Source organism: Acipenser ruthenus, chromosome 58, assembly GCF_902713425.1.
Source record: "Acipenser ruthenus chromosome 58, fAciRut3.2 maternal haplotype, whole genome shotgun sequence".
In the NCBI taxonomy this organism is placed as follows: Eukaryota; Metazoa; Chordata; class Actinopteri; order Acipenseriformes; family Acipenseridae; genus Acipenser; species Acipenser ruthenus.
The window spans coordinates 440,307-465,097 of NC_081246.1; the positions used below are offsets into that span (position 1 = coordinate 440,307).

The following is a 24,791-nucleotide window of genomic DNA, read 5'->3' on the forward strand; positions in this document are numbered from 1 at the left end:
TCTGTTGCTGCCAACACTGTGCATCAGCGCAACAAGTGCTCAGTACTTAATTGGATCGATTAAGTGCTTAGCAGAAGATACATTTTTTCAATGAATTAATTTAGGGTACAGTTGGAACAAAAACCAGGAGGGACACCGGCCCCCCAGGACCAGGATTGGACACTCCTGAACTACAGCTTTACATTTGAACTGTAACGTTACTTTGAACTGCTGTACAAAAACTTGATCTTACAATAAAAAGAAAAACAACAATTATTCTCATTTGCTTTATTGTCCACAAACAATATAGCTGTGAAGGTAATAAACACAGAAACAGCAGATATATTTGTTTTAATTGCAGTGCTGCAGAAGGAATATACTTAACAAAAGACCTGCATGCACATACTATATATTTATAAAGAAACAACAATATTGTATTCCTTATTGGTCGCCTTGCTATAGCAATATAACGCATCCCAACTCTCTTCAAACACAGCCCAGTGTACAGATTTACCTTCCAAAAATTATTTTGACAAGAGAGGTAAATTGGTAGGTTAGGTTGAGGGGGATCAATAATCCAGTCGCTTATCCACCAGCCACAAACACGCATTGCCAGTGAACGGACTGAACTGTAGTTTTTTTTCTTATTGAAACCCTGCCAGTGTAATATTTGTCTGGGGAATATCGGGTTTGGCAGAGAGGGGGTTAAATTCCTCCCTGTCAGAATACATGTGGGAATGTGGCTGGGGCCTTAACCCTTTGCGGTCCAATTTATTTTCACACACGCAGTTTATTTTAGACGCTCTGTTTAAAAGTATTTTTTTCACAGTAAAACAGGTTTAAAAGGCACTGCATATCAACAGGACACTCAGTACTGCATCTCCAGCCCCGCCCCACCCCTTGTTCGCTGTATTTTTCACATACCTCTTCATAGTCGTGCATACCGATAAATCATCTCCTGATCACTCGTTTTATCACCAAACTCCTGAATAATGTGATCCAAGTCATTATTTTATTACTAGAACATCTCAAAAAAGCTCTGCAAATGTCTGTGATATTCTCCGAGCGCTGGATGCAGAAGCAGCTATCTTGTTTGTTTATGTCCGTGTTATCGATGTGATGACGGGGCTATCTGTATTCATGAGATACACCCCTTTTTTTTCAGCTTCTCTCGGCTCCTATCGGTCTCACTTGGCCATTGAATGGTTTTCTTGGCTTTTTCCGGAGAAAAAACGACTAGAGACCTGTTTTTTGCGTCTTTTTGATGACGGAAAGGGAAAATTGCGATGTTGGACCTAAGACCGCAAAGGGTTAATTGAATAACTGATGATTTAAAAAGGCAGTTAGGATCCTTTGTGATAGAGAAGGAGTTAGAGGCGAGTGTTTGTGTTTTAAGTGTAGCTTAATTATTCACAACCCCTGTGCCCCCAGACAGTACCATTATCCTTTGAGGAAAGGCATATCAACATTCATGTAATCTAAAAATATATTTCAACACCACCACACTCAATTCTGTTCCTTTTTATATTTATTAATCTGGTTAATTGGTTTTCTCTTGCAGCATTTTAATGAGAATGCAGGAAGGGAACAGGCAACACATCCTCAGAGCAACTGCAGTGCAGCAGAGCCTTTCCTGCATTTAAAAAGGAGGGTACATTGTGTGCAAGGCTTTTCAAGAAGTTTTTTCTTGATAAGGTTCCTCTCCTGTGTGAACGAGCTGATGGATTTTAAGACTTTGGAACAGCGAGAAACTCCTCCCACACTCTGTGCAGTGATAAGGTTTCTCTCCGGTGTGAATGCGCAGGTGTGATTGAAGATTTCCTAACTGTGTGAATTTCTTCTCGCACTCTGTGCAGTGATAAGGTTTCTCTCCTGTGTGAATGCGCTGATGGATTTTAAGACTTTGTGACCGCGTGAAACTCCTCCCACAGTCAGTGCAGTGATAAGGTTTCTCTCCTGTGTGAACACGCTGGTGGATTTTAAGCCGTGATAAATGACTGAATCTCTTCCCACAATCAGCACAGGACAATGGAGCCCCTCCTGTGTGATTGCCTTTAGCAGCTAGAGAAAAAAAGAGAAGAGACAAAGGTTATTGTACAGCATTCTTACACATTCACTCTTCTGCAGGGCTTCCCCTCATAACCATGACCAACTCCTAGAGTGAACTCTGATGAGAATACAGTCAAACCTGCTTAATATCACTCCTGTTAATACCAGCCTCCTTTTATTATCATCACATTGAAATTTGCCAGGTTGAATATAATGGGTGTCAATAAGGACAAATGCTTGAGAATATCACTTTGATTATCAACACACTCCGGTTAATATCACTCACATGTACCAGTCACTGATTTCCACCCACTTAACTCTTTAAGGACCAGGTGTTTTTCAGTGGGGTGCTCTCCCTAAGGACCAGGTGTTTTTCAGTGGGATGCTCTCCCTAAGGACCAGGTGTTTTTCAGTGGGATGCTCTCCCTAAGGACCAGGTGTTTTTCAGTGGGATGCTCTCCCTAAGGACCAGGTGTTTTTCAGTGGGATGCTCTCCCTAAGGACCAGGTGTTTTTCAGTGGGATGCTCTCCCTAAGGACCAGGTGTTTTCCAGTGGGGTGCTCTCCCTAAGGACCAGGTGTTTTTCAGTGGGGTGCTCTCCCTAAGGACCAGGTGTTTTTCAGTGGGATGCTCTCCCTAAGGTTCAGGTGTTTTTCAGTGGGATGCTCTCCCTAAGGACCAGGTGTTTTTCAGTGGGATGCTCTCCCTAAGGTTCAGGTGTTTTTCAGTGGGATGCTCTCCCTAAGGTTCAGGTGGGATGCTCTCCCTAAGGACCAGGTGTTTTTCAGTGGGATGCTCTCCCTAAGGTTCAGGTGTTTTTCAGTGGGATGCTCTCCCTAAGGTTCAGGTGTTTTTCAGTGGGATGCTCTCCCTAAGGACCAGGTGTTTTTTCGCTGTATTTGCCTCTTCCTATAAAAATTCACCAAAAAATCTATTTTTTCCTTTTTTAGAGTAATCTTGGAATTGGTGTCCTTTTTTTCATAACACTCTGGGGAACATTATAAAGAACTTCAGAAAACCTTTTATCAACACGATATTTGTTTTGTTTCGTTTTTCTTCCACCAAGTATTATTCTATGACCTGGGGGACCTTCCAATACTTCCTAAAAGTTTTTTTGAAAAATATGTACATTTGGGCAAAATTACAAAAGATACTGTGTCACCCGAGTGATTGCAGTGCTATAACAAATGTTTATTCTCAGGGTCTTTATAAGCAATAATGGACACTACTCTCGATTATTTTAAAATAAATATTTATAAATAAAATACACAGTGACACACAGAGAAAACATATGTTACTTTCATTTTAAATTAAAAAAACATTCGTTTTTACAGTTTTGCATGTACATACACCTGTTTACACACTAGTTTCTTTTGAAATGTTTATTTTACATTGAAATGTTTATTATTATTATTATTATTTGTTTATTTAGCAGACGCCTTTATCCAAGGCGACTTACAGAGGCTAGGGTGTGTGAACTATGCATCAGCTGCAGAGTCACTTACAACAACGTCTCACCCGAAAGACAGAGCACAAGGAGGTGAAGTGACTTGCTCAGGGTCACACAATGAGTCAGTGGCTGAGGTGGGATTTGAACCGGGGACCTCCTGGTTACAAGCCCTTTTCTTTAGCCGCTGGACCACACAGTAGTGATTTATATGTGACAAGTTATAAAATAAACCCTTTTATGTTTAATTGTTAATTTTAATACGGCATTTTGGCTGTGCAGATGTCTGATATGATGTGCCTGAATACAACTTTTGCATTGTATCAGATAGTTGTCTTATCAATCCTGATTGTTTTTGCATTTCTACACAAGAGACAGGAATGGACCTGGGAGAGAAATTTCACCTGTGAAAAAAACAAATTGCAATCCCCATGTGTGACTGCATTGCTGCCCTCAGCTTTACTCACATGCTGTGCTGCTCGTGGACGGCATCGCTCCTTCCTCCTTTCCATCTGCAGCTCTTTCCTGAGGGGGGTGATGTTTCCCCTGAATGGACCCCAGCAGAGTGCCCTCTTCTCCAACACTAGAACCAGTGTCTTCAGAGACAGGCTGATTGGGTTTCACGCAGGAGAGTTCAGGTGGGGACTCATCACAATGGCTAGATTCCATCTTAACTATATTCACAGGATTATTGACTTTATTTTCTTTATAAACTTCCTCTGTGATGTGATCACACTCCAGTTCCACATCCTCCTTTTTAATGTGCACAGGTTCAAGTTCAGGAACGTCTTTACTGTCAATAATTGTCAGCTCTGTAATCTCCATTATTCTTCCACACCACTCCTGATCAGAGATTTCCTCTTTTGTGTAAACAGCTTCTATCACTGGCCCCTCCTCTGCTTCACTGAAAGCACGTCTCTCTTCAGGATCTGTGTGAAACAAACATGCACAGGTTTTTAACTCTTCCCTTCCTGCACAGGCTTTTCAGAATTCTACTGATGAACACACCAGGGTGACTCCAAGCTGACCTCATTCTAGGGGGGGGGGGGGCGATTGCTCAACCCAATAAGAAAATCACAGACATTGATGCCATAGAGAGACTCTTACACATCCGGATTTCAAGTGTGTCCCCAACGATTACCAGGAAAGTCACAGTTTACCCAGGAGCAGTGGTCAGACATTGCTAATTTCTGAAGTGTTCGGGGATGCCTGCAAACTTGGGGTTAATTATAAAATTACAATTACCATTCCAATTCCAGCAGAATTCTTTGCTGAAATTCCAATTGCAATTAAATGCTATTTTGTTCAACGACAATTATGAGGCAGTAATTACACTTTTACACTATAAAGTAATTAAAAACTACTCCACGCATGAACATGTTTACTCCATGTATGTTAAATAACTGAGCAACAATCACAGTTACATACAGAAACTAGCTTTAAATCACCTCTCAAGACCCACCTGTTTTCTCTGCTATTAGCTGCTGTGTTATTATTATTATTATTATTATTATTATTATTATTATGCATGCACTAGAAGACTAGCTCTACCTCCGCTACGCTCCCCTGCCTCCAGAGCCCGCTCCTTCTCCACCCTTGCTCCGCAGTGGTGGAATGACCTTCCTACAGATGTCAGGACTGCCCAGTCCCTGACCACATTCCGGCGCCTCCTTAAGACTCACCTCTTCAGACAGCACCTGTAGAACTCCTCTGTTTGTATCCTGGGACACTATCACCCTTCATGTAAATGTGCTTTATTTTGCTCTTATCTGCCCCCTATTTTACTGCATTTAATCCTGTACTTCAGAATACTGTAATCTGCCAAGTGTTTAACCTGTAGTACTTTGTATCTAATCATATCCTGATGTAACTATCACTATTTAATCATATCCTGATGTAACTATCACTATTATCTACTGTATTATTGAATTGTGGTTTGTCACACTTGTACTTTGCTTGAACAAAAGTTATTGTATTTCTTGCTCTTATTGTATTACTTGTATTGTAACACTTGAAATGTATTTGCTTACGATTGTAAGTCGCCCTGGATAAGGGCGTCTGCTAAGAAATAAATAATAATAATAATAATATTAGTTAATTTAGCAGACGCCTTTATCCAAGGCGACTTACAGAGACTAGGGTGTGTGAACTATGCATCAGCTGCAGAGTCACTTACAACTACGTCTCGCCCGAAAGACGGAGCACAAGGAGGTGAAGTGACTTGCTCAGGGTCACACAATGAGTCAGTGGCTGAGGTGGGATTTGAACCGGGGGACCTCCTGGTTACAAGCCCTTTTCTTTAACCACTGGACCACACAGCCTCCTTTGTTGCTACTATTTCATGTATTATGCATTTCCCTGTATTTAAAGTATTATGGATTTTCTTGTTGTTACTGCATCTTGTAAAGCGCTTTGTGATGGTGGTCCACTATGAAAGGCGCTATATAAAATAAAGACTGATCGATTTTATTTCAAACGGGGTCACTAACAGTGGTGAAAATACTATTGAAAAGAATAATGATCGTGTGACAGATAAATGCGTAATTGAACTGTAATTCGATCAATTACATGGTCTCATTATAGCTGAATTACAATTACACAGGGGTGTAAACGTTGCAATGACATTGTAATTGCATTACAAATTGGACAAGTGCCGTTGTAATTTGACCCCAGGTCTGTGTTCAGGGTCTATATTTGATACAATGTGATAAAGGTATCTTCAAAGCAGAGAAAGCAAACCTATTACTTTGAAATAGACATTACACAATAATTAAAAGACATATGTACATTTTTTTTTTTGGAGATAGTTTTTAAATCTAATAATTTAAACTTACATTTAACTCTGGTGAATAATCCCTGGTTCTCGTTCCTCTGAAAGTCGTGTTCATTGCAGTCGGGGTTCATGTTTCTGAGAGGTTGTTTAATGTCTGCATCTGCAGCGTTCATGCATTCCCGCACTGCTTTCAACTCGCTCTCTGATATTTCCAATCTCAGCTTCAGACTTTCATTCTCTTTCTCCTTTCCAGCCATTTCCATTCGGAATTCAGTGAATTTGCCGCCGACAACTTTTGTGATTTGGCACAAGACGGTGTCTACAGCCGCTTTCACTGCGTGCTCGATGGTAGAGGCGAGTTCGTCTTGAAAGAACGACACGGAGACGCTGACGTCCATCTTCACAGAATTCCCATTCATATATAATAATATAAAAATGAAGATATAGCGCCTTTCATAGTAGCCCACAATCACAACGCGTTTTTACAGAGGCAGGCTGTAAACTGCGCATTATACGCAGAGTCACTTACAATAGGACACTGATTAACATTTTATCCGCAGACTGCCAAAAAAAAACACTCAAACAAAACAGGCTCGTCTTAAGGAGCAACTTTAGTTTTTCAGTATCCTGCCGAATTTAACTTCTCAGTAGATATGGCTGACACGCTGCACTCAGTCCGATCTTGAATTAAACAGAAAAGCGACTCATTGCTTCAGAACTCCATGCAGGCAATACATGAGCAACAAACTGATACATTACTTTAAAAAATAATAATAAAAAAAGCACTTTAACCCAAACTGATCAGCGTAAAAAACAGATAACCGAATGCCTTAAAATATCTCTCTTCAGCGTGAACAAAGACAACATGTTTCTTTCCTTCCTTCCTTAAAATGATAGCGTCACCAGTAGTAGGCGTGTCTGGTTGGAACCGTCGCGTGTTATTGGCTCTTACCGCAGTGTTCGAGGCTGATTGGCTGTCCTGCCTGTCGAAGCCAAGGGCGGGATCTTGAGAAGACGAGAATGAAACTGGATACCGGTGTTCGCCATGTTTTATTATACAAGCTTACACTGTGTTAGGCTGTGTTTTGTGATCTGTGGCCCGAGGCATGCAGAGTGCTGTCCCGAGGACAGTGAGCCTTGTGTCCTGTGCTGTCCCGAGGACAGTGAGTCTTGTGTCCTGTGCTGTCCTGGCTGTGCTGAGTCTTGTGTCCTGTGCTGTCCCGAGGACAGTGAGTCTTGTGTCCTGTGCTGTCCTGGCTGTGCTGAGTCTTGTGTCCTGTGCTGTCCCGAGGACAGTGAGTCTTGTGTCCTGTGCTGTCCTGACGAGTCTAGTGTCCTGTGCTGTCCTGGCTGTGCTGAGTCTCGTGTCCTGTGCTGTCCTGGCTGTGCTGAGTCTTGTGTCCTGTGCTGTCCTGGCTGTGCTGAGTCTTGTGTCCTGTGCTGTCCTGGCTGTACTGAGTCTTGTGTCCTGTGCTGTCCTGACTGTGCTGAGTCTTGTGCCCTGTGCTGTCCTGGCTGTGCTGAGTCTTGTGTCCTGTGCTGTCCTGGCTGTGCTGAGTCTTGTGTCCTGTGCTGTCCTGGCTGTGCTGAGTCTTGTGTCCTGTGCTGTCCTGGCTGTGCTGAGTCTTGTGTCCTGTGCTGTCCTGGCTGTGCTGAGTCTTGTGTCCTGTGCTGTCTTGACTGTGCTGAGTCTTGTGTCCTGTGCTGTCCTGGCTGTGCTGAGTCTTGTGTCCTGTGCTGTCCTGACTGTGCTGAGTCTTGTGTCCTGTGCTGTCCTGGCTGTGCTGAGTCTTGTCTCCTGTCTGTGCTGAGTCTTGTGTCCTGTGCTGTCCTGGCTGTGCTGAGTCTTGTGTCCTGTGCTGTCCTGGCTGTGCTGAGTCTTGTGTCCTGTGCTGTCCTGGCTGTGCTGAGTCTTGTCTCCTGTCTGTGCTGAGTCTTGTGTCCTGTGCTGTCCTGACTGTGCTGAGTCTTGTGTCCTGTGCTGTCCTGACTGTGCTGAGTCTTGTGTCCTGTGCTGTCCTGGCTGTGCTGAGTCTCGTGTCCTGTGCTGTCCTGGCTGTGCTGAGTCTTGTGTCCTGTGCTGTCCTGATTGTGCTGAGTCTTGTGTCCTGTGCTGTCCTCACTGTGCTGAGTTTTGTGTCCTGTGCTGTCCTGACTGTGCTGAGTCTTGTGTCCTGTGCTGTCCTGAGTCTTGTGTCCTGTGGCAGTGCCCTGTCTGTCTGTCTGTCTCTCTCTCGTCTGGTGTAGGTTATGCAGACTTTGCCAGAGTCCTGACTCAAATCCATATCTTAGAACAGATACTTTTATTACTATAACTGAATTTAATTTTTGTTAATTAGGCAATTAATCATCAATTTACTCATACACTAACAATCATATACAGCTATAAACAATAACATTTCAAATTGGAGTTGGAAACTTTAAACGCGGTGCTGAAAAGTAAACTTGAGAAACGGAGAATGTATTTGTAGCGTTGACTTTTGCAGGAGGTAATCAGGAAGCAGGGGTGTCGTAATGAAACTTTTTATTAAGTGTTGAACTGCAAAAAATAAATAAAGAACTATTTACAAAAAACAATTGCAGTCTTTTTTCCCCCCTTTAAAAAAAACAAACAAACAGCTACTTCATTTTAAACAAAACCATTAATTTAATTACGTTCATGTAGTGGGGATGGTACTTAGTCCATTACAGTAGTGTTTAGAAATACAAGATTGGGAAACTTAACAAATACATTAAAATGAGGATTTAAAGTGTATATTAATAAGTACAGGTTAACAGAAACTTATGCTGATCTGACAGATCTAATTATGGCCTGTAGAAATTCACCCCTGGTTTACTTTGAAACCAGACCAAACATCAAATAATAATACGAATATTTTTCATTAATCCATTGTCTTGCAGTATTATTTAACATTATCAATATTCTCTCTAAATAATAAATCTACTAAATGACAAATTATTTTTCAACAAAGGTTTGTACTGGTGGTGGGTATACATTACGCAGTGTACTACAAAAATGTCTACTAGTTTTCTGAAAGAATTGACTCAATTTTTTTTACTGCAAACTGTGCTCTGTGGGGAAAAAACAGCTTGACTTTCTGTTGTTACTTGAACATGGAGTCGCATGGTGTGTATTTCACTATCAGCACACATCTCCTGATATTGAGATGAAGCAGACCAGGGGCAATGAAATTCATTTTCTATCAATCACTTTACTTAAAACATGGGAGGTTGGCAAGGGATACAGAAAGAACGACAGCACTGGCAAAGCAAGTATTATTATTATTATTATTTATTTCTTAGCAGACGCCCTTATCCAGGGCGACTTACAATTGTTACAAGACATCACGTTATACATTATTTCACATTATACAGATATCACATTATTTTACATACAATTCCCCATTTATACAGTTGGGTTTTTACTGGAACGCTGTAGGTAAAGTACCTTGCTCAAGGGTACAACAGCAGTGTCCCCCACTGGGGATTGAACCCACAACCCTCCGGACACGAGTCCAGAGCCCTAACCTCAAGTAACCTCATTGTGTATACTTCACTTATAATGTATGTTGTAAAATGCACAGCCAGGGACCCATCAAAGCTCTGAGACTGATGATTATATGATGAGTTCTATTCTAAATTCTAGGCCATTTAAAACGACTCCATTGAACTCCAGTTAGAATATCCAGGTTTTTCAGATTGAAGGCTTTCCTGCATGTTCTGGTCACCTGATCCGGTTTCATGTGGCTGTATCCAGGTAGTAGGTCAAGTTTCCTTCCCTCTTCTACAGAATCAGACTCAGCAGGTAGTCCAGCATCAACGTGGTCTGGCTCTTGTTTTGTCCAACACAGTTATCTATTAGTTAAGTGAAGTTTGGAACACATTTGCTAGTAAATTTAAGTAAAATACTGAGAGTATTTAGGGCTGTGGACTCTTGACCGCAGGGTCGTGGGTTCAATCCCAGGTGGGGGGGACACTGCTGCTGTACCCTTGAGCAAGGTACTTTACCTAGATTTCCCATAAAAACCCAACTGTATAAATGGGCAATTGTATGCAAAAATAACATGATATGTGAAATAATGTATAATGTGATATCTTGTAACAATTGTAAGTCGCCCTGGATAAGGGCGTCTGCTAAGAAATAAATACCCGGAGTGCTTTTCTAGCAATAGAACAGGCAATATGAATTGCACAGCCCTGCTCTCTGTAGCTGCCAACATTGTGCAGCAGTGCAGCCACTTCTATCAGATGCTCCCTTCTATCTGTAGACTGAGGATAATTCCATGCTCTTTTCTTTCAGGGCTGTTCGTTTCTTTAAATCTGTTTATTGCTTTATTAGGTTTTTCTTCAGTACTTATTTTGTTTTTACATTTTGATTTAGGAGTGCATGGTAACTGGTTGTCATTTGCACATCAGGTTTGAATGCTGAACGAAAATGTGCTTTATGGTTAATAGGACACATTTTTACGAGGTGTGTAATGAATCATATGTAAAATAAAATGAAAAAAAAAAAACACCTTTTCTATTTTTCAGATACTGATATGACATTGGTAAACCTTGGCAGAGGACAAGGGGTCAGAAATGGCAAATTCTGGCATTAAAGAGGAGGCCCCAGAGCTGGAACCCGTCCACATTAAAGAGGAGAGTCCTGTGCTAGAATCAGCAGAATGTGAACACCTTTCAGGAAAGAATACAAAAAAAAACAGAGATTGAAAGCATGCAGAGATGAAGGGCAGGGTGTATTGCTCTATTGAAAGCATGCAGAGATGAATGGCAGGGTGTATTGCTCTATTGAAAGCATGCAGAGATGAATGGCAGGGTGTATTGCTCTATTGAAAGCATGCAGAGATGAATGGCGGGGTGTATTGCTCTATTGAAAGCATGCAGAGATGAATGGCAGGGTGTATTGCTCTATTGAAAGCATGCAGAGATGAATGGCAGGGTGTATTGCTCTATTGAAAGCATGCAGAGATGAATGGCAGGGTGTATTGCTCTATTGAAAGCATGCAGAGATGAATGGCAGGGTGTATTGCTCTATTGAAAGCATGCAGAGATGAATGGCGGGGCGTATTGCTCTATTGAAAGCATGCAGAGATGAATGGCTGGGTGTATTGCTCTATTGAAAGCATGCAGAGATGAATGGCAGGGTGTATTGCTCTATTGAAAGCATGCAGAGATGAATGGCAGGGTGTATTGCTCTATTGAAAGCATGCAGAGATGAATGGCAGGGCGTATTGCTCTATTGAAAGCATGCAGAGATGAATGGCAGGGTGTATTGCTCTATTGAAAGTATGCAGAGATGAATGGCAGGGTGTATTGCTCTATTGAAAGCATGCAGAGATGAATGGCGGGGTGTATTGCTCTATTGAAAGCATGCAGAGATGAATGGCAGGGTGTATTGCTCTATTGAAAGCATGCAGAGATGAATGGCTGGGTGTATTGCTCTATTGAAAGCATGCAGAGATGAATGGCGGGGCGTATTGCTCTATTGAAAGCATGCAGAGATGAATGGCGGGGCGTATTGCTCTATTGAAAGCATGCAGAGATGAATGGCGGGGCGTATTGCTCTATTGAAAGCATGCAGAGATGAATGGCGGGGTGTATTGCTCTATTGAAAGCATGCAGAGATGAATGGCTGGGTGTATTGCTCTATTGAAAGCATGCAGAGATGAATGGCGGGGTGTATTGCTCTATTGAAAGCATGCAGAGATGAATGGCGGGGTGTATTGCTCTATTGAAAGCATGCAGAGATGAATGGCAGGGTGCATTGCTCTATTGAAAGCATGCAGAGATGAATGGCGGGGTGTATTGCTCTATTGAAAGCATGCAGAGATGAATGGCTGGGTGTATTGCTCTATTGAAAGCATGCAGAGATGAATGGCGGGGTGTATTGCTCTATTGAAAGCATGCAGAGATGAATGACGGGGTGTATTGCTCTATTGAAAGCATGCAGAGATGAATGGCGGGGTGTATTGCTCTATTGAAAGCATGCAGAGATGAATGGCAGGGTGTATTGCTCTATTGAAAGCATGCAGAGATGAATGGCAGGGTGTATTGCTCTATTGAAAGCATGCAGAGATGAATGGCGGGGTGTATTATTATTTATTTCTTAGCAGACACCCTTATCCAGGGCAACTTACAATTGAACAAGATATCACATTATACACATTATACATTATTTCACATTATTTTTTTTTTACATACAATTACCCATTTATACAGTTGGGTTTTTACTGGAGCAATCTAGGTAAAGTACCTTGCTCAAGGGTACAGCAGCAGTGTCCCCCATCTGGGATTGAACCCACGACCCTCCGGACAAGAGTCCAAAGCCCTAACCACTACTCCACACTGCTGCCCTATATGATGACACCTTCACGAATCCATAATGTGTCTTAATACAGCTGTATAAATCATTTTGACATCCCTTGTTACTTTATTTCACAGGTTTAGAGTCTGCACACGATGCTGCGCCATTATGTTCTTCAGGGCTGTACATTCACTTCCGTGGGTTAGTACCCTTACGGATTACTGTCTTCTTAAGGAAAAAACAGGGTATTCATCTGTGTGTACACATATTCCTAACATAACGCTGCAGTTTCAAATTGAGCACTTGACATTAATACTTTCACAAATGTCTCAAAATACAACAGATCGATTGCTTTTTGCATACATCTCGCATGTTACGATAGTAATGCATGTTTCTCTTTTCATTTAGGCAATACAACATATAGGGCATCAGGGTGTTCCTTATTATGTAATCGGGGACGCTGCGTACCCTTCTACTGCCGTGGCTTATGAAGCCCTACCCCTCCGGACGGCTCACAGCTGAGCAGGAAACGTTCAACACCACACTTATTATTATTAATTGTTTATTTAGCAGACACCTTTATCCAAGGCGACTTACAGAGACTAGGGTGTGTGAATTATGCATCAGCTGCAGAGTCACTTACAATTACGTCTCACCCGAAAGACGGAGCACAAAGAGGCTAAGTGACTTGATCAGGGTCACACAATGAGCCAGTGGCTGACGTGAGATTTGAACCGGGGCCTCCTGGTTACAAGCCCTTTTCTTTAACCACTGGACCACACACCCACTTGGGCAAGTACAACCTGTGTCAGGAACAAAATGAAGGGTTCAGGAATCAGTGGCTGCTGCCTGAGAGACAGGCAGCGTAAAGGCTACCTCAGCCACCAGGTTCAGTTGGACAGCAGCGATCCGAGGAGGCTTGTGCGATCACAGACTCTCTCCTTTCTTTAATATAAGTTGTGTTGCATTTTACCTTTGTGTTAAATATTAATAATAATAAAAAACACAACCAATGCACTCATTTGTAATTCTACTGTAGTATTTATGTAGGGGCCTACATATTACAGTTGTGGGACACCTCTTCCTCCCCTGGTACGGGCGCCTCTCTTGGAGGGGGACCTGCACAGCGAATAGATTGTCCCCCGTCTTGTGTTCTGCCAGGAGAAGCCACAGCTGGGTCAGTGACAACGTCAGCCGCAGGTGGGTGGGATGTCGCAGCCTCAGCAATGCTGTGCAGGAACTCAGAGAACATTGCCACGGTTTGCTGGTGTTGATGCTGCTGCTGTCTCATCCACCTCGACCAGTCGTGCCGACGGCGGCGCTCTGCCTGCTGGAAGAGGAACTGTTGCCTTGCAGCTGCGACTTGCATCTGGCGTCGCATTAGTCTCATTTCTAGGAGACTGGACCGCCTGTACTCAGTTACTAAAGAGCATTGTGATGGGCGAGCATTGCGACGTCCTGGGGGTGGGGTGGGGTTAAAAAAAAAAAAAAAAAAATCAAATAAGAAATAAATAACAGTTTGCAATAGCTATTGTTGATTTCACATATACACTTAAACCCAATGCATCAAAACATAGGAGGCTGTGTGGTCCAGTGGTTAAAGAAAAGGGCTTGTAACCAGGAGGTCCCCGGTTCAAATCCCACCTCAGCCACCGACTGACCCTGAGCAAGTCACTTAACCTCCTTGTGCTCCGTCTTTCGGGTGAGACGTAGCTGTAAGTGACTCTGCAGCTGATGCATAGCTCACACACCCTAGTCTCTAAGTCGCCTTGGATAAAGGCGCCTGCTAAATAAACAAAAATAAATAAATAAAACTTTAAGACAAAAAAATACACTCACGTTCTCTAGCTGGCACATCAGGCTGTGGATGCGGAGTCTCATCCACCAATTCTGCCTCCTCAGTTGCCTCCTCTTGCCGCTCCACGCGTGTGGCATCTGAATCGGACCGTTTGCTCAGCTCTTCAGCTTGCGGTCGTGGACTGGAGGAGGCTGTGGCTGCGGATTGCGATGCAGTAGTAACACTGGTGGAGGGGTCTTCAAAACACACAGGTATTACAATTCATTTTAAGTAGCGGGAATGCAAGTTACAAGGCGACTGTTGAATGTACAAGATGGTACCTTGATCAAGACAGGAGGATGACGCCTGGGATGCAGCGTGCTGGGAGGTGCCAGTCAAGTGGGCAGCTGCCACTGGCCGCCGTCCCAGTAAACCGTTCATCTCTTCCCAGAACCGGAACCGGGACTGTCCTGCTTCTCCCGAACGGCACCGCCTTGCTCGTTCCTGCAGGTAGGACTGCTTCAGCTTTTTGAATTTGTCCCTGGTTTGCGGGACTGTGCGTTCTGTTCCTCGTCTAGAGAGGGCATTGACCACTTGTTGGTACACATGCTGGTTGCGCTGTTTGGGGCGATCGAGCCGACTCATCACGCCCAGGTCACTGACTACATTTATTAATGCCCGGGTCTCCTCCTCAGTCCAGCGAAGATGAGTGGTGGGCGCACACGTGTTGCCTTCAGACATAACTGGTGAGCAAAAGCAAGGGAATTTCAATTACAGACGTTTAAACAGCACACTCTCTCTTCAAGTTTAACTCTAGCATAGGTATTCTGATACAGCTGTAGCGGAACACGGTTCGTGGAACATTTCTAAGTGCTTGTATACAGACCTGTAAACCCACTTAGGAATGCAGCATGATGTACAGGGTGATTCGAAAGTAAGTTTGCCACATCAATGCACCACATCATTGACGTGGTAAACTTACTTTCTAATAACATTAATAAGCTGCCAGCATTATCGTTACAATAAAGTACAGCGTTGCTAACCACAAAACCCCTCAGCCACTTACTTCCCATCATCTTGGAAGCCACAGCAAACTGACCTATTGCCTCCCAAAACGTGCATGTGCATCGCCACTTCACGGGTAAATATCCACACATGGAAACTCCCCCATTTGGGGACACCTATCGGGGGAACCTCGAGTTTGGAAGCTGATTTAAGAACAAATAAATATTTTATTTGTTTTTGTTTGTCTGGAGCGATCTGTTTTTGAGAGTTCTGGCTGTGGACAGGTGTCGGAACGCTGGGTGAAATCGAAGCAGTGTTCCTACACCTGTGCTGGCTGTTTTTACCTGCTGTGTTTATTTTTTCCATGGGCACACTGGATTACAAATAGGCATTTTTGCTTGGACAATTCGTTTTTTTTTTTTTTACCGGGGTTAAAACGAGCACCTCGATACAAAAGGGTAATGGCTATTGGCTTTTTCATTAAGAGCTGAGATTGTTACTGTATAAATGACACCTTTTATGGGGGTGTGGTTGCAACCGCTAAAAAAATGAGAACGACAGGTCGGGATGCATTTGCAAATGCCACTCAGGCACCCAGTTTTATTCTCAGCCACGCACTACAAGAAAGAAACTGCGATGCCCTACCAGCGATGGAAGGCCACAGGTGAACACAACCGTAATGAAAAACACAAAAAGAAAAACTAATAGCTAAACAAAAATAAAAGTTGGTCATTACAACGGAAGTGCGCTGCTCCTACTAACTGACAAACTCTGACGCCAGCTGAACTCACGGTGTGACGGAGTTCAGAAATATGCTTTTCACCTGCTCACCACACAGAGTGGCCTCTTCCTTTCACAGCCACAGGTATCTGGCGTCACATTTAAAGTTAACCTTACCATGACATATTCCCAAATGAATGTCGTCTCCACCGGTTTAAAATCGTGGCAGCCCGAGCCCAATCGCATACTAAAAAACCTTCCTCCTGCTCCACCATCAACCTCTTCAGTTGTTCCATGGCCTGGTAGACGGTTCCACCGTGTAGCATTTGGTATTAGGAAAAAGACATCAAAGGGTGGCATTGATCAAGTCCGATGCCTGTGTGCGTTCTGTGTTTGTTCAGTGGCTGGCATTTTCCAAATGTTGCCCTTGAGATCCTCTTGAATGCATCGGATGCACTTATAACTTCTGTATCACTGATCGCAACAAGTTTGAGGGTGTGACACATTGATTTTCCACATGAGACGTCTGTTACATCCTGAAACAGAAGCTGTTCTTCATCAGCTTCTTCAACTTCTTCATCGTCAGCAAACAAACGGAAAGTTTGAATAAAAGTTTGAGCCGCTGTCATTTTCACCTTGTTCTGTATAAGGAATTCCACGTGGACGTCGTCCAGCATCGAAGCAAGGAAATCATACTAAGAGTCGCCGACAAGCCAACGCTCCTGACCAGACTGCTAGAGAGTCTAGTGGATGGGAATGCCGAGAAAGCTTCTGTTGTTGCAGGACTATCCGTCTGCTGTAGTTGACGCAAAATCAAGCTTTGCCAACGCATTTTAGAAGGTTTTTCTTCATGGTGGTGAAATCATCTTCCACCACCTTTACCAGAGTCTTCCTAGACATCAGTTGCCTTGTTGGTTGTAGCCCATGGAAAAGTTCCCAGAACCCAGGTCAATCAACGTTGTTGAATGGTTAAAGTTCTTTCACAACAAAATTCAGGACCAGCTGGCCCACCTTCTTCTGGTTCACAATGGTTGCTCCAGGTGCACTAGCTTGGAAGAATGGAGCTGCACTTTAGAACATAAGAAAGTTTACAAACGAGAGGAGGCCATTCAGCCCATCTTGCTCGTTTGGTTGTTAGTAGCTTATTGATCCCAGAATCTCATCAAGCAGCTTCTTGAAGGATCCCAGAGTGTCGGCTTCAACAACATTACTGGGGAGTTGGTTCCAGACCCTCACAATTCTCTGCTAACTTTGATGGAGGATCACCACTGAAAGCTCTTTCTGGTGTGTTTGCTGGCATCCTGTAGGTTTCTCAGCTGCTACACCTTTGATGGATGAACCCTCTGTAAAAAAAAAAAAAAAGGAAATAATGTTTCACAAATGCTTTTTTATACCGATGTAAATTGCAAAAAAACAGAACAAAACTTCACAACCAAATTTGGAAAAAAATTATTTAAAATTTCAAGAAGTGGAGAAATTTAAAAGAAAAAATGATATTAATAATTACTACATGATGTTTAACTGACAAGGTAAACTTGTAGTGGTTGCCGATCAAATATTTAAATAAATCGATTACAAATACAATTAATAATATTAATCAATCAAGTAATCAGTACATTTTTATTCATGTAAATGTATTTAAATTTTAAAAATATAGAAAAACACAGGTTACTCTTGTACATCCTAGATCATATTCTGTAATCTCTCAAATTCAAATAGTTTTTCGAGTTGAGTAAATGTGAACAGCAGGGATAGGAAATGGAAATGCCATTGCATTGCATAACAGTGGCAAAGCTGAAGGCAGAATTGCTGTCATGGATGGCCAAAGCACTAAAACACAAGTCATTTTATAATGTTTCCTTGCCATTCCTAGCTTGTAATAATAATAATAATAATAATAATAATAATAATAATAATAATAATAATAATAATAATAATAATAATAATAATAATAATAATAATAATACTTCAGGCTACATATCGGGCAGCAGTCTGGAGTAGTGGTTAGGGCTCTGGACTCTTGACCGGAGGGTCGTGGGTTCAATCCCAGGTGGGGGGACACTGGTGCTGTACCCTTGAGCAAGGTACTTTACCTAGATTGCTCCAGTTAAAACCCAACTGTATAAATGGGGAATTGTATGTAAAAGTAATGTGATATCTTGTAACAATTGCAAGTCGCCCTGGATAAGGGTGTCTGCTAAGAAATAAATAAATAAATAATAATAATAATAATAATAATGTGTTTTTATCTAAGAAAAAGTGGTACTTCTCAATAAATGCTTCTCGTGCGAAAAATAAGTGAAATATTTTTAACCTATCTTCCTTGTTTTTTGTGAAGTTTTGAAGGAAGGTGCTTTTGACAACAAAAAATCATGTTTGATTGGCTCCTAAAGGCTTAAAAGTTCCTAAAATACAAATAATGAAATGTATAAAATAAAAAAGGCTTCCCTGATCTCTGATGACAGTATATATATATATATATATATATATATTTTAACGATTAATTAGTTTTAAAATAACCCTTGAAACTTTTCTCCTCACGGAATTGCCACCTCAATACCCTGCTAGCTTCTCTTCAGAATCCCAACCCGAGTGTGATCACAAGGCACGGCCAGTGAAAGGCAGCAGGCAAGCATCACCGCTGTGCTTCTGGGTAATGTAGTTTTTAAACCAATAAAAAAGTACATAGAAACATTCTTAATGTAAAAGCACCTTATGTGTTTATAGAAAAAAAATAAAATACGCAGGCACGACCTATAAAACAATTTTAGATAGGCAATGTTAAGACGTTTTGCACATTTCATTATTTATGTGCTTGAGGCCTTTATTTATTTATTTATTTATTTATTTGTTTCTTAGCAGACGCCCTTATCCAGGGGGACTTACAATTGGTACAACATATCACATTATTTTTACATACAATTACCCATTTATACAGTTGGGTTTTTACTGGAGCAATCTAGGTAAAGTACCTTGCTCAAGGGTACAGCAGTGTGTCCCCCACCTGGGATTGAACCCACGACCCTCCGGTCAAGAGTCCAGAGCCCTAACCACTACTCCACACTGCTGCTGTGGCACTAATGTGGTGGGTGTTCTGTTTTAACGTACTCTAACGTTGCTGTTGATCGAACAAAATCACACTGCGGACTCACCATGCAGCCACCCAAGAGCTACAGCGTCGGAGGACAACGCAGCTCTCGGGTAGCTTACAGGCAAGCCCGCAGGCGCCTGGCCAGACTGCAGGGGTCGCTGGTGCACGGTGAGCCGAGGACACCCTGGCCGACCTAACCCTCCCTCCCCCCGGGCGACGCTCGGCCAATTGAGCGCCGCCCCCTGGGAGCTCCCGTCCTCGGTCGGCAAAGGAATAGCCTGGACTCGAACTCGCGACGTCCAGACTGTAGGGCGCATCCGGCACTCTACGCAAGTGCTTTTACTGGATGCGCCACTCGGGAGCGCCCTATGTCGGACATTTCTGATAAACGTGTTTAAAATAGGCTTAACTCACCATAACATGCGTCCTGAGGTTGGTGTTAGATCTTCTCGATGTTTTTCTGCTTTGGTTGGCACAGGAAAAGAAACTTTTTTTCCCCCCCATAGTGGATTGACAGTTTTCAAGTACGGCCATGGTACAACTTCTCCAGTTTCCCCTCCTTCTGCTGGTGTGCTTTCAAGGTCTTCGTTGCCGTCTTCAGCCATAATAGAGAGATTCTAATTTTTATTTAACTTTAGCATGCCCAATTATTTTTTTTTCCCCCCTCCCAATTTGAAATGTCCAATGTAAGCGTATGTTCCATCTCGGTTAAACCCAATCTTTACCAGCCAATCACCTCGTCACCAGCGACACGATTTAGAAACAGAAATGAACAGTTTACTGAGAAGGGTTTAGTACTCTGGGTAAAGAAAAAGACAACTGAAAAGAACCAAGCACAGGGCACGCTGCCTGGAACACAAGAACCAAGCACAGGGCACGCTGCCCGGAACACAAGAACTAAGCACAGGGCACACTGCCCGGAACACAAGAACTAAGCACAGGGCACACTGCCCGGAACACAAGAACTAAGCACAGGGCACACTGCCCGGAACACAAGAACCAAGCTCAGGGCACACTGCCCGGAACACAAGAACCAAGCACAGGGCACACTCACTTTCAATAGAGCAATACACCCTGCCATTCATCTCTGCATGCTTTTAATAGAGCAATACACTCCGCCATTCACCTCTGCATGCTTTCAATAGAGCAATACACCCCGCCATTCATCTCTATGCTTTCAATAGAGCAATACACCCCGCCATTCATCTCTGCATGCTTTCAATCTTTTTTTTTTTTTTACCTGAAAGGTGTTCACATTCTGCTGATTCTAGCACAGGACTCTCCTCTTTAATGTGGACAGGTTCCAGCACTGAGACTTCTTTCTTCATGTAGACTGGTTCTAGCACAGGACTCTCCTCTTTAATGTGGATAGGTTCCAGTGCTGAGACTTCTTTCTTCATGTAGACTGGTTCTAGCACAGGACTCTCCTCTTTAATGTGGACGGGTTCCAGTTCAGGGGCCTCCTCTTTAATGTGAGAAGATGCCATTTCTGATTCTTCTCTTCTACCAAGATATACCAATTTCATATCAGTACCTGAAAAGCAGAATAAAAGTTGTTTTTTTTTAAAATATATTTTACATGATTCATTACACACCTCGTCAGTTTTTCCCGAATGCCTTCTATTGACCATAAAACACATTTTATTTAATTTTGCATTTTAACCTGGTGTGCTCATTGTAACATGACATCTAATGCAAGAGGTGCTGGAGGTTACTATGCACTCCTTAAACCAAAAAGTAAAAACTAAATAATTAAAGAACACAAGCTTAATAAAGCTGCAACACAGCTGAAGTGCCCATGGTCTGGTAGTTTTTAATAGCCTATCATTTAGATTAGAACACTGTGGTGAATTACTACAGGCCATACTTAGATCACAACAGGAATTCTGTCAGATCAGAATAAGTTTCTGTTAACATGTACTTACTGATTAATAATATACACTTCAAATCCTCATTTTAATGTATTTGTTAAGTTCCCCAATCTTGTATTTCTAAACACTACATTCTCAGATTCTCATACTTTTCAGCACCGTATTTAAAGTTTCTAACTCCAAGACTCAGCACAGCCAGGACAGCCCAGGACACAAGACTCGGCACAAACAGGACACAAGACTCAGCACAGTCAGGACACAAGACTCAGCACAGTCAGGACACAAGACTCAGCACAGTCAGGACACAAGACTCACTGTCCTGTGCTGTTCTGTACTGTCCTCGGGACAGCGCTCTGCATGACACGGGTCACAGAACACAGCAACCCCTACTGTAAACACTTCCCATTATATCACTGTGAAGAAGAAATATTCAGATCTGCCTGTGAATGTTTATGTGGGTAATTCGGAGGAAGACTGCTTTGACATTTTCACAACAACTAGACAGGTACAAGTCCAAACTACATGCATGATATCAGTTGCTGTACAATGTTGAGCTGATGTGTGCTGTCTTAGCACTGATATCTACCTGGTGCAAAATTATTTTAAAATAATTTAGATAAACGTGTGATGTAACTTTGTGTCTCACAATTCAGTCAGTTGTACCCTGAAGACCTATTCAAATAATAGACATTTAACATCATGAAAAACCTGTCTGAACATCTTTTAAGCCAGAAAGCATGTTTCAGGATATCAACGTGTACTTTTGATCCTGCAAACCTTAAAACCTGTTAGTCTGCTCATAAAAACAATCCAATTTCATGTGTTCAATAGTTCCAGTTTAGACTATTTTAGAGAAAGAAATGCTGTTTCCATGTAAACTGGGTCATCAATAGTATTGTTATATAGTGACATGGTGTTGCCACAAGCAGGTTCTAAAAAAGGGGAGGGGGGGTTATATTACTGATGTGGAATGGAAACAAAATGGGGGGTACATTATTTCTGGTGCAGTACAGTGAAGAAGCCAAAAAAAAAGATAAATGAACTGCCAACGCAGTGTAATCCACCGGCTTTCTCCCCCTCTTTCAATAAAGCCCCCCTCTATAGATCTGCATTCCAGTTTCACTCACCTCTCTCAGTGATACTAGAAGGTGGTGTTTCCTCCTGCAGGATCCGCTCATTGGCCTGATCACACCCCAGCTCAGTCACTTCCTCCTTGATCTCAACAGTTCTGTCTGCAGAAACAACCCATCGAACAGGAAGCTCTGGGCTGATGTGAGCTGCTTCCATCTCAGAAACTTCCTTCGAGTGAGGCTGATCCGTTCTCACTGGAGACAAGGAGACAAGACTTTGTAATTTCAGATTGCATATAAAATGTTTTTATTACAGGCCATACTTAGAGCACAACAGGAATTCTGTCAGATCAGAATAAGTTTCTGTTAACCTGTACTTATTAATATACACTTTAAATTCTTATGTTAATGTATTTGTATTTCTAAACACTACATTCTCAGTTTCTCAAGAGTGTACTTTTCAGCACTGTATTTAAAGTTTCTAACTCCAATTTCAAATGTTATTGTTTATAACTGCATATGATTGTTAGTGTATGCTAATTGAAGAAATTTGATGATTAATTGTCTAACTAATGAAAATGTTATTCAGTTATAAGAATAAAAGTATTTGTTCTAAGATATGGACTTGAGTCACGACACTGGCATCGTATGCATCTGACAAGCACTTGGGCACATATTTTTACGATCTCACAACAAAGATACGCTTTTTTGCCGCATGTGTAGAGCTATTATGTATTCCTAACTGTTCGACAACGCGACACAAAATGGACTGAATCATAATATCTGAAAATAATCTTAATATTTTTTTTTAATAAAGTAGCAGCCGCAAATATAGTATGGATCGCGTCGGCTTATTTTGAAAACCCTGAAAAGTATGCACTTGGGGCTAATCTTGGGGGCAGCAGTGTGGAGTAGTGGTTAGGGCTGTGGACTCCTGACCGGAGGGTCGTGGGTTCAATCCCAGGTGGGGGACGCTGCTGCTGTACCCTTGAGCAAGGTACTTTACCTAGATTGCTCCAGTAAAAACCCAACTGTATAAATGGGTAATTGTATGTAAAAATAATGTGATATCTTGTAACAATTGTAAGTCGCCCTGGATAAGGAAATAAATAATAATAATAATAATAATAATAATAATAATAATAATAATAATAATAATAATAATAATAATAAAAATCTACCATGGAAACGTTTGTTACATGAGGTAAACTATATAAATCACCTGTGCGTGTTGACAGAGAGGCTTGTCACTATACAATCGCATGTACTTGTTAACTGAAAGGCTGTGATGAGAAGTATCACTAAGTTAAACACTCACGTTGTCATTACTATTAGTTTATTTAGCAGACGCCTTTATCCAAGGCGACTTACAGAGACTAGGGTGTGTAAACGATGCATCAGTTGCAGAGTCACTTACAATTACGTCTCACCCGAAAGACGGAGCACAAGGAGGTTAAGTGACTTGCTCAGGGTCACACAATGAGTCAGTGGCTGAGGTGGGATTTGAACCGGGGACCGCCTGGTTATTATTATTATTATTTATTTATTAGCAGAGGCCCTTATCCAGGGCGACTTACAATTGTTACAAGATATCACATTATTTTTACATACAATTACATTTTTTTTTTTTTACATACAATTACCCATTTATCAGTTGGGTTTTTACTGGAGCAATCTAGGTAAAGTACCTTGCTCAAGGGTACAGCAGCAGTGTCTCCAACCTGGGATTGAACCCACGACCCTCCGGTCAAGAGTCCAAAGCCCTGACCACTACTTCACACTGCTGCCCTGAATGAAGCACATAGCCTTTTTAACCATTCTGCTTTCATGCACTTTCAGGTAAAAGCGTTTAAACAGTGTGAAACAATGGGATATGATTTTTTTTTTTACACAGAGAATTGTGAGGGTCTGGAACCAACTCCCCAGGAATATTGTTGAAACTGACACCCTGGGATCCTTCAAGAAGCTGCTTGATGAGATTCTGGGATCAATAAGCTACTAACAACCAAACGAGCAAGATGGGCCGAATGGCCTCCTCTCGTTTGTAAACTTTCTTATGTTCTTAAGCAACATTGTGAAGCGTGCCATCTTTGCAGCGTTAACATTTTGCAACGCGCTGCTATTACTCTCATTACGGTACCGTTCACCGCACTCTGCAGACAGCCCATCTCTGAGAGAGGGGTAAAGAAAGAAAAAACGCGGAAAACAAACTGATAAACAAAAAAAAAAACTCTTATTTCACTTCCACGCGGTCTCCTAGCTCTAGACTGCATACCGTAGTTCTGTCACATGGATATTAATGCAGTTAAAAATGATTTTTTTGTGTGTGTTGTTCAGTTTTGAAATGGACATGCGCTGTACTGTAAAAGCAAAGCGAATTAAAGTTGTGTTTACCTCCCTCAGCTCTCTGCAGTCGGCGTTAGTTGCTGTTTCTTTCTTTACCTTCCAAGTCTTGCGTTTCATGTATAAACCGCCTCTTTAACTAAAACAATTCAGTTACAAAAGCAAATAAATAATCCCTCCCGTTAAGAAAACAACCAATGGACACAGCATCATCCAAAATACAACGACCCTCACACGCGGAACAACAAGACCAAGAGAGGGAGGCGCAAAATAAGTCGAAACTGGATCCATTGCGGTGTTAGCTTGCGTAGAAAAACACAGCGCGGTCGGAGCCAACATGGCGGATCCCGTTCTCTTCA

The 24,791-nt window shown here is 42.1% G+C and overlaps 2 protein-coding genes across 5 annotated transcripts; both read right to left on the reverse strand.

Annotated features, from left to right (window-relative positions):
- Nucleotides 1-252: 252 nt before the first annotated feature.
- LOC117407615 (zinc finger protein 239-like) lies at nt 253-7,127 on the reverse strand. The gene is made up of 3 exons (XM_059018211.1): nt 6,310-7,127; nt 3,943-4,404; nt 253-2,040 (listed from the first exon to the last, which is right to left on the reverse strand). The coding sequence occupies exons 1-3, from the start codon at nt 6,665-6,667 to the stop codon at nt 1,652-1,654; spliced, it is 1,209 nt and encodes a 402-aa protein (XP_058874194.1). The 5' UTR covers nt 6,668-7,127; the 3' UTR covers nt 253-1,651.
- Nucleotides 7,128-8,738: 1,611 nt separating this feature from the next.
- On the reverse strand, nt 8,739-24,790 carry LOC117407612 (uncharacterized). 4 transcript variants are annotated; one of them, XM_059018206.1, is made up of 6 exons: nt 24,484-24,789; nt 22,147-22,344; nt 20,389-20,682; nt 14,674-15,075; nt 14,395-14,589; nt 8,739-10,925 (listed from the first exon to the last, which is right to left on the reverse strand). In XM_059018206.1, the coding sequence occupies exons 2-6, from the start codon at nt 22,304-22,306 to the stop codon at nt 10,882-10,884; spliced, it is 1,095 nt and encodes a 364-aa protein (XP_058874189.1). In that variant the 5' UTR covers nt 22,307-22,344; nt 24,484-24,789; the 3' UTR covers nt 8,739-10,881. The 4 variants fall into 4 exon arrangements, with proteins under 4 accessions (XP_058874189.1, XP_058874187.1, XP_058874188.1 ...); XM_059018204.1 differs by having other exon boundaries at nt 8,740-10,080; nt 24,484-24,790; XM_059018205.1 differs by having other exon boundaries at nt 8,740-10,103.
- Nucleotide 24,791: the final 1 nt, after the last annotated feature.